We start from the raw sequence: 15,419 nt of genomic DNA, 5'->3' as shown, positions 1-15,419 counted from the left end.
CTGACAGCCAGTCATCCAATCATGATTCACAGTTTGCGCTGCTGCCCCTGCGTAGCATACTTGATCATGAGAAATCTTTGTGTTGCCGTTCTAATCTCCGGTGGATTTCTGAGGACTATGGTTACCTGGTCCTCAGGTCTCTGCAGGGTAAATCCAGACAGCTAGCTAGACTATCTGTCCAATCTGAGGACTATGGTTACCTGGTCCTCAGATCTCTGCAGGGTAAATCCAGACAGCTAGCTAGACTATCTGTTCAATCAGAGTTTTCTATCGCACGTCTAAAACTACTTTTGAACGTACACGTTCCACCAAAACAGGTTCCTTCCCGAGGCTATTCTGGTGCTTAGTGCCGCCCAATATGTTGGGACTGGTTCGAAGAAATGCCAATAAACCAGAGCACGTTTTTCTTCCATCCTAGAATGGTGTGTCAGACCCTCCTCCACAGCGCTGTGGAGGAAGGTCTGGCAACACAAGACTACTAGAAAAGTGACATTAAATTACATTATTTTGTATTTAACAGCTAAAAATCAAAGTTATAACTACATGCAAGTCATCTGAGTCATCATGCCTCCAGTCAAGTCTCAAGTCATTCATTTTTTTATGCAAGTCATGGAAACGCTGTCAAAGTCCACGTCTCTGCTTCTTTTCTCCCGAGGTTTAAAATGCACGGACTTGCATCCTTGTGAACAAACAACACAAGACCACACAGACTTTGTCAAAGTTATTATTGTAGAATACTTTGATGTATTTTTTTCTCTCATACAGACAAAAGGTGTTGGACTTAATTCCCATTAAATTCTCTTAGATTTCCATACAGATTTAGTCTACAGTATACAGGTGTGTTCTTTCTCATATATAGATATTTATTCGCTTAAATAACAGGCAGGTAACTCTTTAATATATTCAATAGTCTTTATGTTTTTTCTCTTCTTTTTTTTTGGTCTTTTTTCATTTCAGCACAGTTAAGGCTGCATTTTCTGTCTGCAGAACAGCACTGCGTTGTGCAAGAAGGGGGACCATTCCACACACAATATTTACAACAGTATGTATAATGAATAATGTAAAACGTTAATTTCTTCCCATCGTAACATGGCAGTAAATAGTTGTAGCAGATCTAAAAGAGCAGCCTAAACAATGCATGGATGCATTGCACTTCTGCAGTCTCTAGCTCTGCGTCACGTTCCAGTTCTCCATCCTCCCTGGGTCTCCATTTTGTCCAGTCCTTCAGATCATAATGAGGTACATTAGTATCTCCTGTTCTCTATTTACAGAGTGGTGTCTCTGGTCTTAAGAGACTGTAAGCATCTCCACACCTCTGCACACTTTAGAGGCTGTTCAATGGACAGAAAACACAGCCCTCAAAATATGCTCAGGAGAATGTGCAACTGTCTTTTTCCATCAGTGAGAGCACCAATGGAGAAATTCTAAAATAATCATAATAATAATAATAATAATAATATACAAGCGCTTCCATTTTGTTGTTCCTCTCTTTACAGAAAGCAATAGGATTAAAAGAAACATAAAAAAAGTGTAACAGGAACATAGTACCTGTAAATCAAAGATGCACATGTGCACATTTGGGCGATCTGTACAGTAGTGGTGCAGTTGTACAATTTATAATTTTGATAAATATATATTCTTTTTCACATTGTATTTTACCTTCTGTGAAACTGTCTCACAACATCATGATGTAACATGGCTGGACTGATGGACAGAGATGGCTCTAACTGGACAGTTAAATTTACACCACTGTAGATTATCCGTGTGTGTGTGTGTGTGTGTGTGTGTGTGTGTGTGTGTGTGTGTGTGTCTGTGTGTGTGTGTACCGCAGAAAGCATTGATAGAGCTGTGCTAAGAGGTGCTGAAACAGAATAGGTTGGACAGGATGTGTGTGTCTGTGTGTGTGTGAGAGAGTCAGAGAGAGAGAGAGAGAGAGAGAGAGAGAGAGAGAGAGAGAGGAAGAGAGCAGATGTGAAGAGATCATAGCATACAGTAGTGACAGTAGCCTAAATGATTTACCAACACATAAAGAGTGACATTAATGATACCAAATGCATGCTTCAAAACAGACAGACCAATACAATGTCCCCACCCACCCACTCAGACAGGTCAGGTCAGGGTGGCGGCGATGAGGATGATGATGATGATGATGATGATAATGATGAGCATTCAAGAAGACAGGGTTCTGGACAGGTACGGGTGTTCCCAGAGAGCCCTGTGCACATCCCCAAACAGAACTAGAAGGACAGACATGTTCTCTTACCGTGTTTGCATGGGTTCTCATCTTTGTACGACTATTTCTAACCCTACGTCTGGGGACAGGTGTTGACATGGCAGTCTGTTGCATAATGTCTGCCACTGTCTTTCTCAGGGAAGGCAACAGGGGAGAACTGAGGGGGTGGGGGGGGGAGAGAGAGAGAGAGAGAGAGAGAGAGAGAGAGAGAGAGAGAAGGGCGGAGATCCAGATTCGATTGCATTGCAGTCACGCTCCGAGGCAACATGAAGTCAGCGGTTCACCCACACCTAGTGCAACATGGGATACAGGAGGGCACTCTCACACCCAGTCTGGAATGTGATGCGGCTGTTTTGGAATGTATGTTCCATGGAATGTTGAGGTGGAGGTCGGCAAGGTGACGGTGGAATGGGACGTCACGAGCGCTGCACCCGTCGTGACGGGTGGCTTTCTGTGGTTTACTTCTCTTCTTTTGGTGTTGTTTGGATGTGCTCATGCAGCATGTTATGCCATTTCACATTGGAAAGCTTCAACATAGTACGTCTCTTAGACATAGACTGTGAATGAAAGATGGACAACGCGGCTCCACTTCCTCCCGCCGTACAAAAGTGAAGCCAAAACATCCCGGATACGGGCGCCGCCGCCTTGTAATTCTGGAGCCAGAGTCTGCGCAGTAGAAATCGAACGGTAGGGCCGCGGTATCAAAGTCCCGCCCGTACACCTGCCCGACCAATCGCAAGTCAATCACAGCTGTCAATCATGTTTTTATAGCATTCAATTACTAATAAAGATGAACACTCAAACAACCATTAGCGTGATAAGAATGATCTAAAATGACCGACGTATTTAATTGACGTGTGGGGGGGGGTTATGAGCTATACTGCAGCCAGCCACCAGGGGGAGATCCAGATGTTTGGGCTTCACTTATCCAGTTTATGCATTTATCCCTGGTCTTAAAACAATACTTTGCTTGATTTCTTGTAATCTTGAGAACATTTATAGCGCTCTCATATGTCCATTCAATGCGAAGCTTAAGCCAGTAGTTAGCTTAGCTTAGCATAAATACTGGAAATGGGGGGGGGGGGGAACTGCAATCCTGGCTCGGTCCAAAAGTAACAAAATCCTTCTACCAGCCAGCCCTCAAATATAATTACACCTGTAATATTATGTGTGCAGCCGGGGTGTCACGATAACGATTCCAAATCGAAATGAGCTTCCAATTTTGATCATCGAAATTAAAAGCAGGATTAGCGATTCTCCTAGTCTTCTTTTTAAATAAGAATTTGAAGGTGTAAAGGAATCAAGACTTAATAGTTTGACATTGGCATAGCCGTCAGTGGCCTGATATGAAGTGAGTATCACTAACTGTTTAAAAACACACAGCGTTCAAATGTGGCCCCTCCTCCCTCAACAGCCAGAGAGAAAAAGCATGCAGAAGTGGTCGAGTGAGCTAGAGAATGAATGAAGAGAGGGAAAAGCCGAAAAAAGCAATGCATCAGGAATAAAAGCTATTTCACAGAGGTTATGATTGTTTCACGGCAGTGATGTTCTGCCCACCCACGCCCATAAACGTCCCGTACTCACTAAAAATAAGATAAAAGAGAAAAACCAGGCAGAGGGCAGAGTCTCTGCAGAGACAGACCCCCCCCCCCCGCACTTCTAGTGGGTCATAAGTGATGATTGAGACGGATTGCTTGTGTATTAGTCTATAATAATACTAATTTAGCCAAATCCTTCATATTACACCTTTAAAATTTAAAGTCAAATCGAATCATGGATTTGGAGAATCGTGACACCCCTGGTCTCCAGACAGCCAAGAGAACTTATTTGACTTTTATACTGTAAATGATATTCAAGATTTTTTAATACCTCTTGAGGGCATTTGTTGAGGAGGGAAAACCTTTCAAGACCTGCAGATACCATGTCTTTGTACCGACTAAACTGTTCTGCAGGTTTTTTTGGATTCCTTTAACGTACCTCAATCCACCAACTGAATATCATGATGATGGGGAATGCACTGTATTTTTTTAAAAGATTATTTTGGAGCATTTATTCGACAGGACCGATGAAGACATGAAAGGGGAGAGAGAGGGGGGCGTGACATGCAGCGAAGGGCCGCAGGTCGTAATTGAACCTGGGCTGCGCTGAGGAGTAATCCTCCATATATGGGTGCCCGCTCTACCAACTGAGCTATCTGGGCGCTCAGATGCACTGTATTTTGACACATGGACATGGCACATACAGTAAGCTCTCATTGGTCGAACCTGATTGAGTGGGCTTTGGGCCTAAAGCTAAAACTGAACACTGACATAAGACATGGGCCTCATAACTGGAATGGTTAGGTTTTTTTTTCCACATCAAACAGTGATTTTTGTTCTCCTTTCTGGAAAGATTACTGGATCGAACGTCCAACAGATCAAGTGAAACAATCTCTTTGTCCACAAAACTCACGGAGAGGGCACTGGTACATGGTGGAGACGACCCGATGGCACATGAGCAGGAGCGGGTTTGAAGTGAGTGCATGTTAGTCTTAAAGGGCCATCGCCTGTGCATTGTATGTTTGATGGCATTTAAAGGGTTAATGCTTCCAAAAATAAAGCTGACACACACACACACAAACACACCAACAAGAGACCAGAGGGGTCAAGACAAGACAAAGTGAGCAAAGGAAACAACAAAACTGGTTTGAGGAACAGCACGAGAGAAGATGATGCAACACATAACAGAAATTAATTGGGCAGGACTTCACCAATGGGCTCGTCCCGGTCTCGGTCCATAAATATGACTAATACATACTCATCAGTTCACCAACATGGCAGAAGGCTGTTAGTCCTGTATGGGGCTAATGTATGTATCCATGTATTCATCCCATTTAATGTGAGAGCCTATACACTGTATCCTCTCATAGCTGGGTGGACAATATTACAGATCATTTGAATTTTATGGGGCGGCATTCAGGGACTGGGCAGGTTGGGCTGGAGAAAGAACAGTGATTAACATGACGAGTTCTGTGCTGTCGCTTCCCAAACATTCAAATTATATATACATATACATATAATATATATATATGTATTCCTCCCCCACCTTAAGTTGTTTTTTTGCAGCCATACTATTTACTATTAGGTTTAAATGAACAGTTTCTTTGTTTGCAATTTCTATTTTTGTTGTGTTTTTGTTGTTTTTTTTCTCCAGAAGAGACAAGACAATACACATACACACATTGAAAGAGAGAGAGGAATGAAAGAAAAGAAAATGTTTGGAACGGCTGTAGAGTCCAGCCAGAATGATGATGGTGGCGGTGACTACGGTGCTATGGCAGGTCGGTCGGTCGGTATTTGGGAAATGACAACAACACTAATGATGAACACCAATAGAAACAGAGCCCTGACATGGTCCTGTTCTGCTGAAGCGTTGGAGGATGTGTCGTTTTTTTTTTTTTTTGGGATGTCCGTCCCCTTCCCTCCCCAACCCACCGTCACTCAGGACAACGCAGCGAGAGCAGACCTGTGCTTGTGTGTGACACGTGTGCAGTCAGGCAGGGTGGGGTGGGCAGGATCTTCAGGTTGGGCGACGGGACGTGCCGGTGGGTTCGAGGGTGGCGGGGGGTCGGGGGGTGGTGCTGTCAGCGGGTCAGATTGAGAGGGCTGGAGCATGGGCAAAAGGAAGGAAAGTCGCAAATGTTCTCAGGGAGTTGCGAACATTAGTCTCCAGCCATTGTCCTCCCTCTGGTACCTGCCCCCGTCCTTCGCTCCCTCCTGTTAGCTTGGAGATTGGATGAAATGTCATGTGTGAGTCCTCAGCCCTCTCTTCCGCTCCCCTTTTCCTCCCAAAGACTCCCCCATCCCCCTTCTCCTCTCCCCCCGACCCACGTTCAGCTCAGTTATACGGAGGTCTCCACGCAGTAGAGATGGGCCAGGTGAGGGGCGGAGGGTTTTCCCGGCCTGTCCCTGCCATGATGGATGTGGTGGTGTTGGTGGTGATGATGGGGGCTCCGGTTGCTGGGGGTAACTGCGTTGCTTCTGTTTCTGTTGCTGTGGGTGTCTGTTGAGCTGCTGCTGCTGCTGCTGCTGCTGCTGCTGTTGTTGTTGTTGTTTCGGTTGCACGGGGTCACCGGGAGGCTGTACTGGCGGTAGGGGCGGGTGGGGTGGGTGCGGACCGGGGGCGGGGGCTGAGCGGGAGGGGGTGGCGGCTTGCGGAGGGCCGGGTGCAGGTGCTGGTATCTGCTGAGCTCTGATTCGTCGTCCACGTCAGTGTCGTCGATCAGCGGGATGTTGTGGATGAGGTCATTGATGAGGAACTCCGGGTGGGCCATGAAGTTGTGGATGGAGTTGCGGGATTCCGGTTTCTCCCGGCCCTCGTACAGGTTACTACGGAATGCTTTCACCACTCGCATCTGCCGAAAGAAAGGAAGACGAGGGAGAGACCACAAGAAAGACAGAGGTGAAAGTTAGACATGACAAAAGGTAAAATAGAGACAAGGGAAACCCAGCAGACAGACAGACTTGTGTCCTCCAGCAGACAAACAGAGTGACAGACAGACGGATGGACGGACGGACTCAGGGCCAGGTGGCTGCAGTCAAAGTTTATACAAGACTTACTTACACTTCTTTTGGTCACATTAGTGTTTCAGTTTGTTTTCTATAAACAATTTGACTGAGCTAAAAGTAGTGAAAAATAATCTCATTGGCTGGATTAAACCAAAATGGGCGGGTTTACTTCTTTTGTTGTCAAGAGTTAGATTAGAAGATTGATGTCACTCTCATGTCTGTGTGCTAAATATGAAACAAAGCCACTAACCAGTTTTCTTAGCTGAGGGTAAAGACTGAAAATGGGGTAACAGCTGTCTTGGCTCTGTTCGAAAGTAACAAAATGTAATTTCTCTTAATTTAATGTGTTAAACTAATTGAGGGTTTACAGACTACGTCTAGACTAGATTACAAATTCATCTACAATCATTTCTTCGTTGGGAATAATGACTCCCTGAAATTTCCAGAATTTTAATGTCTTAATAATCTTAATAATGCTTTAAGGTGCATTTGCTGCATCTGAACTGCTTGTCGGACGGTCAAATAGCTTTGGAAACCCACTCCCCCTTCACAACATCTGATTAGTGTTGCCTGCGTGCGACACTTTCTGAAACCGTCAATCTGACATTCACACCCACTCCATGCTGTGATTGGCCAGCTGTGTGGCGGTGAGAAAGTAAGCAGGGTTTGAACTTCTCTCTCAAGCTCTCGTTTTTTCATGTTTTTTTAAAGTAATTATTTCTGTTACTTTTCATGTGAGAGCCAGTTTCCTAAATTATGGCGTTGAGTAACAACCAGAAAAGGGGTTTTGCAGAACATTATCATGTCGCAGTGAAGATGACCTTTGGGATATAAAATATCATCATCACTTTATCATTTTATCCTGTCGGACAATTGTGTGAAATGTTAGACATTAGTGTGTCATAATTAGCGTAAGCATTTTGTGAGGTCACAGTGACATTGACCTACAACATCTAATCAACTCATTGGTGATTTTAGACCCTTTTAGGGGGAATCAAGCCCCCCTCAAAATTAGAAATCAATTTTAGTCCTTCAAGGTAGAATTTGTGAACTTGTCTGTTAGTGACAATTACAGGTTCAAAGGGCTTGAAACAGGTTTAATATCCTGTGTGTTGTTGTCTCCAATGCTATGCACCTGTAACCCAGTCAAGGTAAGGGTCAACAAAAATGTAATTTTGGCCAATCAGAGGAGGTTGTGCCAGACTCCCGCCTTTGGCTGAGTCTCTAATCTATCAGAGGGAGAGCAGGAGACGGTCGTAAAGTTTAACGTTGGTAGTCCCCAGAGAAGAAGTTTGTAATTTCATGGTGCAGATTAGAATCCAAATTGAAACATATGCCACACAAATTGCTGAATGTTAGAACATTGTGTCAAATTGGTTGTTATTACTCAGACTTATAAAGTGTCAGGGTTAGTTCCATTATAGTGTCAAGAAACGTTAGCTGACGTTGTTCAGTAGTTTAGAGATTATCGGCTAATGAAATTACTGATTTAGCAGAAGGGGGGAGGGGGGGGTTAACACTTTTGCAAGGCACTGTATCTGTGTCACATTCTCATTAGACCCTGGAATCACTCCAGTTCATCCTTGAAGTGGGTTGATGTTCCAAATATGAAGAAATTCCCTCCATGGGGTCCTGAAATATCACATCCACAATAATGAGATCGAAGGAAGGATACCCTGAAAACATTATGTCTCCGGCTTTCGCCATAGGCATGAAAGACAGAAGGCACACTCATCCCCTGGCAGTGGGAAAGGAGTCTATCGCTAAGTTTAGGTTTAAAGTTTAAAACACCTGCATATACAAGCTAATTTTGGTAGAAAACAGGTGTTAGAGGTGCCGGTACGTGGATTGGGTTACCTTTGGACAGAGCCAGGCTTTATGCTATAGCTAAGCTAGCCGGCTAACATCTGGCAAATCTAAATGTCAAAGATTGGGAGTTCCGTTAAGGATTATGTGTTATTAGGCAAGACAGCTTTAGACATGTATCCAATGTATCTGGTAATGGATAAACAAAACGTTTTGGCATGAGTTTGAAACTGTCACCAAATTTAAAGGCTTATGTATTCGCAATCTCACTTTGCCCCTCGACTATTTTCAACATCAAGATGCTGTCTATTTTTTAGTCATGTCTCCTCCGCGTTCTTTCAGAAAGGACATTTCATCAATCCTCACTTATTTTGTGTAGAGTGCATGATTTCATTTCAGTAACTGCAAGTAATTTATACAACTTTGAAATGATATTACTTTAACCTTAGGAACACAAATATCTCGACTCATTCAGTATCAACAGAGCGTCCACCTGATCCTGTCCGTCTCCACCAGACAAAAAAAAAAAAGACTTCAAAATGAGTTGGCTAATGACATATATTTTGTCAGTTCTCACACAGCAATCAAACCTCACAAGACAAGAGCATTCAGTAGCCACCATCACAAAGACCAGAAACACTGCAGGCGCTTTACATAATACACACATGGCATATATGTGCGTGTGCATGTGTGTTTTGCAGGAGGTGATACGTGTGGTGAAAACAGTCACACCTCAGCACACTGGATCACATGCATTCACACGCACAAATAAGGGAGGTTATTAGGCACAGATGGAGAAAATAAGCAGGAATGGTGAGTTTGTTGTACAACATAAAATAAATAATGGCAAGAACCTATAGCAGTGACCACCCACCCACACACACACACACACACACACACACACACACACACACACACACACACACAAACGTCCATGCAACATGCAAACCAACAGTTCAGTTGTTTCCACATCGTGCGAGTTGAAGTTTGACTTGGCATGCATCGGACAGTTGTCAATCATGGGTTCTGGTTCATACACGCTAACACTTTGACATCCAGACGCACACACAAACACACACATGGACATGTGCAAAATGTACTGCAGCCATGCAGCAGCGAGGGACAGAGAAGAGCAGAGTGATTGAAATGTTGATGCTGATTGTGAAGTTGCTGCAGGATAGAAAGAAACAAACAAGTCTTGCAAAACAGAAAGATGACATCACAGAAAATCAGCAGGTTAAAACAGTATGTGATTGGTTATAGTACTGGAAACGGAAGATGATTGGTCCAAAGAGAGAAGCTAGGGCGTCAGCCCTGTCGCAAATAGAGAGCCAGCCAGGTCATGCTGAATCACATCTTTGTCACATAAGCTCCCTTTCTCTCTCTCTCTCTCTCACACACACACACACACACAAACACAAATGTGAGGTCTGTGAGTGTACTTGAAGGTGCATTATGCAATTATGCAGTGTATGCGTGCATAAACACATTCCTTTGCCATGGCAGTTGGTCCATGCACCCTCCTCCCGAGCCCAAACAGAGGAAAAGAAGCAGCATGAGCTCAAAAGAAACAGATACAGTTCAATGCAAATACACTGACAGGCACAGGCAGAGCCCTACATAGAGACAGTTTGGGCCGAATGAGATCAACAGAGAAGAAGCTGCAACACCAACTGGAGTCCAAACTGTGATTATGAGAGGTGGATGGTCAGGCAGCTGAATGGAGATCGGTGCTGCAGTCGGCCAAACTAAAAGGAGTCTCTATATACGACTCTGCCATATATGATAGACTGACTGACAGACAGACAGACAGACGTACAGACAGACGGTCAAGCAGTAGGTTCAGTGCTTTGTGTGTTTTTCCAAAGAGCCTGTCAGACAGTAGAAAAACACCTCATGCAGACTGAGAAGGTGTCAGAATGTTACTTTCTCACTTTGTCAGCGCTTAGTTTGTTTTCATTTTGTCTCCATGGAATGAGTAAACTTTCGAGTATATAATGTCCCCAGTGTGACCAGAGCGGCCTGGAGGTCAGGGCACTTCTGTTAGTCATTTCTTTCTTTCTTTCTTTCTTTCTTTCTTTCTTTCTCCCTCCCTCTCTCACTGTCGGCTCTTTCAGCAGTGCTTAATGGAAAAACAAGGATGGTTAAAGTACGAGAAGGAGATAGGCGCTGGAAGGTAGAGAGGCTGCTGAGTGCAAAACAATTGCTCATGAGAAGAAACTGCAACATAAATACAGGGAAAAGCTGTGAGGTAGATGACTTGTTAATGGCTCCCGTTTCCCACAGTGTGGCCTGACTCTGAGTAGCACCCACCCTTTGATATGTGATGACTGAGCTCTAATCCATAGCAACGGCTCAGCAACACCTTCCTCAATTCAATGCATCTTCTCTTCTTGTCTCCTACTCGTGTCCTATTTAAGGAGCAAAAACTGAGATGGGAGGCTTCTTTTTTTTTGAATTTGAAACATCTTTAGCAAAGAATTGAGGAGCTGAGGATGGATTTGAGATTTAGCCTAAACATCCCATCATTCCCCTTAAGATTTCCTGACCAACGCAACCCTTCATATTCATCTGTTTTCTTAACCCAAGTGTAATTGCCAGTCTGAAATGAAAACAAACTGGATCCATAGATGGGTTCTGAAGATCCGGATCGATCACTAAAGGTCCAGCACAGCTCAGGTGGATGAAAGCATGAATATTTGAGATTTTTTTCTCAGATATCGCTAGGCTCTTTTCTTACCCAGGGATGATAGCTTTGGCTGTAAAAGTCAGGGAGGTGATGGTGTCGACATCAGAAGTTACGCACATCATACTGCAATGGGGCACAGTGCCAAGTCTGAGGGCTGGGTCTGCTTTGCAAAGACCAGTGTAGTAATGCGTAAGTAGCGTAAGTAATGACCATGAAGCCGGAGGGACGGGTCATTCTGTCTTGAGAACACATAGGCAATCATTTGTAGTGTGTTTGTTGCTCTGGGATTCCCACATCAGAACATTTCATCAGGCTTTAGGCGAGGTACTGAGTATTTTGTCACTTTAATTTTTTACTATTGTGCAAAATGACCATAACATGCAAGGATCACCACGTGATAGAAAGGATAAAGAAAAATATATACGTTAGATTTTTTTTATATCGTTTTGGTGAAGCAATTTTATTTTTTCTAATATGAACAAATAATACTTACACAATAACATTCCCATCAGCCTCAGTTGTACTTTGAATTGAATGTTTATTAGCACATTAGCATGCTAATGCACTAAACTAAGATGGCGATCTGTGACACAGAGGGATAAGCGCAACGCGATACTTGTTGGGAGGATCAATTCCTACTTTTCTGTAGCTGGAAGTGTATTTGACACGATCTGAATTCAGCTTTTTGAATAAACTTCATACTAAAAGTACAAGCAAAAGGGACTAATTGTCCTTTTAATTTGACATGCGCTGCCTGCATACAACGTGAAGTGATTTAGAGAAGCAAACTTAAATCACATTAAACTTTTTTAAATCCAGGACTTAAAAATATTTGAACATCGACAACTTTTCAGTCCCTCCCCCCTTTCAGCTAAAGCCCAAAAGGGTCTCCTAAGCCCCCTCCCCCACAAGGGAGAATTAATGCGTGTGCATGAACAGTGATTGACACGCAATTACACGCCCACCCCCCCACCCCTAGCCCTGATTGGTGCATCTGAACAGGGAGCTGTGGATTTTTGCAAATTGCTCTTCAGGCTGTAGGTGGTGCCAAAGGAGACGGATTAATTTTTTTGAATTACTTGCTTCATGTAGTTCTACTGGAACATAGGGTCAGTTTTAGCAAATATGACAGAAAGTTAGTTTTATAAGGCTTACCTACTGCATTTTTAAGTTCATGCTTGCTTCTTCACATTCCCTCACATTCCTTTCCTTCAGGAACTAAACCACAAGGGGATGATTTCAAAATGTGAGATGTGTCATATTATTGTTAAGTAAGAGATTTGGACGCAACAAGCTTTTCAAATGAAGGAAAAGGAATTGGAAAAAGCAAGCAATGAGCTAGCAGTGGTGGGACCTGAAACCTGACTGTATTTTTTGTTTTACTTTTAGTATTTTGTAATTTAGTTGTTTTTTCTGTCAGGCAGCAAATGTTGCAGCAAAGTCCAGCTCTGAATAATGATATAATACATTGTATTCCTTACTATTATGAAGATGTTGCATAGTGATGGTGAGAAATAGGCGTTTCCAAAGTACTTAAACAAAGCCCAGGTAAAGTTCTCGTGTCTGTTCAGGATGTGATTACAATGTGGTGTCAGCAGCGCCTCTCTGTGTCTACACCTACAGGTGATGGAGCAGCGTGGGGAGGAAGGCAGCGTGGAATGGAAGGAAGGAAGGATGGATCAAAGGGAGCAAGGAAGGTAAAGAGAAGCAACTGAGAAGACGGATGAAGACAATCAAATGAAGAGACCGCACAACCACACACATGCACACAAACACACTCATACAAAAGCACACACTCGCACACTGACAAATAAATACACACAAGTCAAACTACGGCTCTCGGATATGTCAGCAAATGCACACACATAAACACACTTGCAAACAGACACGTGCGGAACTGACATACACAGAAATTAAGGGAAAACATGAAGAGTGGATGCTACTCTAGTAAGGAGATGGGAGGATGACAAAAAGGGATGAGGTAAAGGACAAAATAAGATTTTTTTTTAAATGGGGAGAAAACCTACTAAAGAAATCTTATCAGTATGCCTTACAAGAGCCCGTATTTAGATCTGTTAAAAATCTAAATACCTCGACAAAAGAACAACTCTACTTATGAAGAACAATTAGAATACATTTCACAGAATATTTCTGCAAACAGGGAACCTGTAATATCTCATAGGAAAAAGGAAAAAAACTTTGATGTAGAGAGAGAGAGAGAGAGAGAGCGAGAGAGAGAGAGCGAGAGAGAGAGAGAGGAAAAAACAGACTGCACAGAGAAAAATCAGGACTTTTTGGAGACATCGGGGGGCCAAAGTTGTGGCGTTGGAGCTGGAAATACTGTTACAGAGACAACCAGTTGACAACAATTGCAGAACCGGACATAAGTGAGAGGAACAAAAGAAGGAGAAAGAAAGCAATAGTGATAGAGGAAGAGGGAACTTATTTTTCTTTACTGTCGTCTTGGAAACAGCAGAGTCTTATGGGGCTTTTATACTCGAAGGTTTACAGTTTAGAGACTTGAAGAAGCCATATGAAAGCCATTTGGTAATGAGTATGAATTATATGGCAGTGAATTCTAAACGTTACATTTTCTATGAATAATAGGAGTCACAGGATTGTTACAGCAACACTATATATTCTCTTGGGCTACCACAGTAACCACGCTTGACCTCATTCACAGACAGGAAATAACACATGGTGCAGGAGGAGCAGCCATTTGCTCTCTGAACTCAAGGATGCGTCCGTGCCTTCGCGTAGAAATACAAACTGTGTACGCTGCTTTAAGATTGTTGATTCTTTAAAAAAAGAATCAATGAAGAATGCTGCTCCATTTCTGTCTGGACACCTCAGGCAGAGAGAGAACAGCAAGCCGCCTCCTGCACCGACCAACACTCAACGACAAAACAGACTCTGGACTGGACCCGGGACTGGATTTGGACCAGACCAGATCAGACCAGAACTACACAGCCGGTCAGGACTGGGTGCTGTTTGAAAGGGGGAATAAGAGAAAAGAATAGAGGAGACATTGCACACACGAGCAGCGAGCGAGCGAGCCGGAGGGGACACAACCATAGAGAGTAAAAATACTGCAGTCCACGTGCCGTGCAGCTTTGTGTGTGTTTGTGTCTACGAATGGGTGTGAGAGGGAGAGAAGGTGACTGCAAGTATGTTTGCTGTACGTGTGTGTGTGGGTGTGTGTGTTTTTGTGTGTATGTGTGTACATGCGTTCGGCGGACTCACTCCCGGGGGCTGGGCTGGTATTGGCTGTTGCGGTGGAGAGAGCTACGTGAGAGGGGGTAGAGATAGTGTTTACGTCATGGAGCTGACTGAGCACGGAGGAACGCCGTCTCACCGCTCCCTGAAACGAACCGCTTCGCTTGAACGTGCTCACTACCTCCATCTGCAGGACAGAGACAAAACAGCAGCACTCAGTGAGGGCAGGAGGCCGGTCTGAGTGTGTGTGTGTTTGTGTCGTGTTTGTGTGTTTCATCATTTCCGCACAGCAGAAATGATAGAACAGCATTCAAATTTCAAACTGCTTTCTCAATGTTTCTGACCAACAGGGCTGCAACTACTGATTAGATTAGTTGTCGATTCATCTGTCAATTAATTGATTGGTTGTTTGTTCTATAAAATGTCAGATATAGTGGAAAATGTTGATCAGTGTTTTCAAAGCTCAAGGCGGCATCCTCAAATGTCTTGTTTGGTCAAAAACGTATATACAAAGAAACAACTGATATATACGTATATATATTTAGTTTACTGCCTAAGGAGAGTGAATAAACTATATAATTACTAATATATATAATTACATTTTAGAAACTGAAGTGTGAGACTTTACTTTTTTCAAACTGATTGATTATCAGAATAGTTGCAGATTATTTAATAGTTGACAATCAATTATTTGATTACCCTTTGCAGCTTTACTGACCTACAATAATTGTAATGATGAATGTACAGTACATGTATATGTGGTGTGTGTGTGTGTGTGTGCGTGTGTGTGTGTGTTTTCTGTCTGCACACTCAGACCAAACCCTCTTAATGAAATACTGACCACTTTATGCCAAGGCACTTGGTCAAAAGCCTGTATACGTAGCATTAGCCTCTACACAATGTGTACACAAACACACACACGCACACA

At 43.3% G+C, this 15,419-nt stretch overlaps 1 protein-coding gene across 6 annotated transcripts in view; it reads right to left on the bottom strand.

Moving 5' to 3' along the window:
• Window positions 1–5,664: 5,664 nt before the first annotated feature.
• atp2b3b (ATPase plasma membrane Ca2+ transporting 3b) overlaps window positions 5,665–15,419 on the bottom strand; it is a 56,374-nt gene continuing 46,619 nt past the window's right edge. For 3 of the 6 annotated variants that reach the window (XM_032522017.1, XM_032522015.1, XM_032522018.1), the window contains one exon: window positions 5,665–6,626. In XM_032522017.1, the coding sequence (XP_032377908.1) occupies window positions 6,114–6,626 (513 nt within the window). In that variant the 3' untranslated portion in view covers window positions 5,665–6,113. Of the gene's footprint in view, window positions 6,627–14,518; window positions 14,679–15,419 lie in introns of all 6 variants that reach the window. The other 3 variants (XM_032522019.1, XM_032522020.1, XM_032522021.1) reach the window with 2 other exon arrangements.

This window comes from Etheostoma spectabile, chromosome 7 (assembly GCF_008692095.1).
Source record: "Etheostoma spectabile isolate EspeVRDwgs_2016 chromosome 7, UIUC_Espe_1.0, whole genome shotgun sequence".
NCBI classification, from domain to species: Eukaryota; Metazoa; Chordata; class Actinopteri; order Perciformes; family Percidae; genus Etheostoma; species Etheostoma spectabile.
The sequence above is the reverse complement of the archived record's forward strand: the minus strand, read 5'-3'. Positions and strand labels throughout refer to the sequence as shown.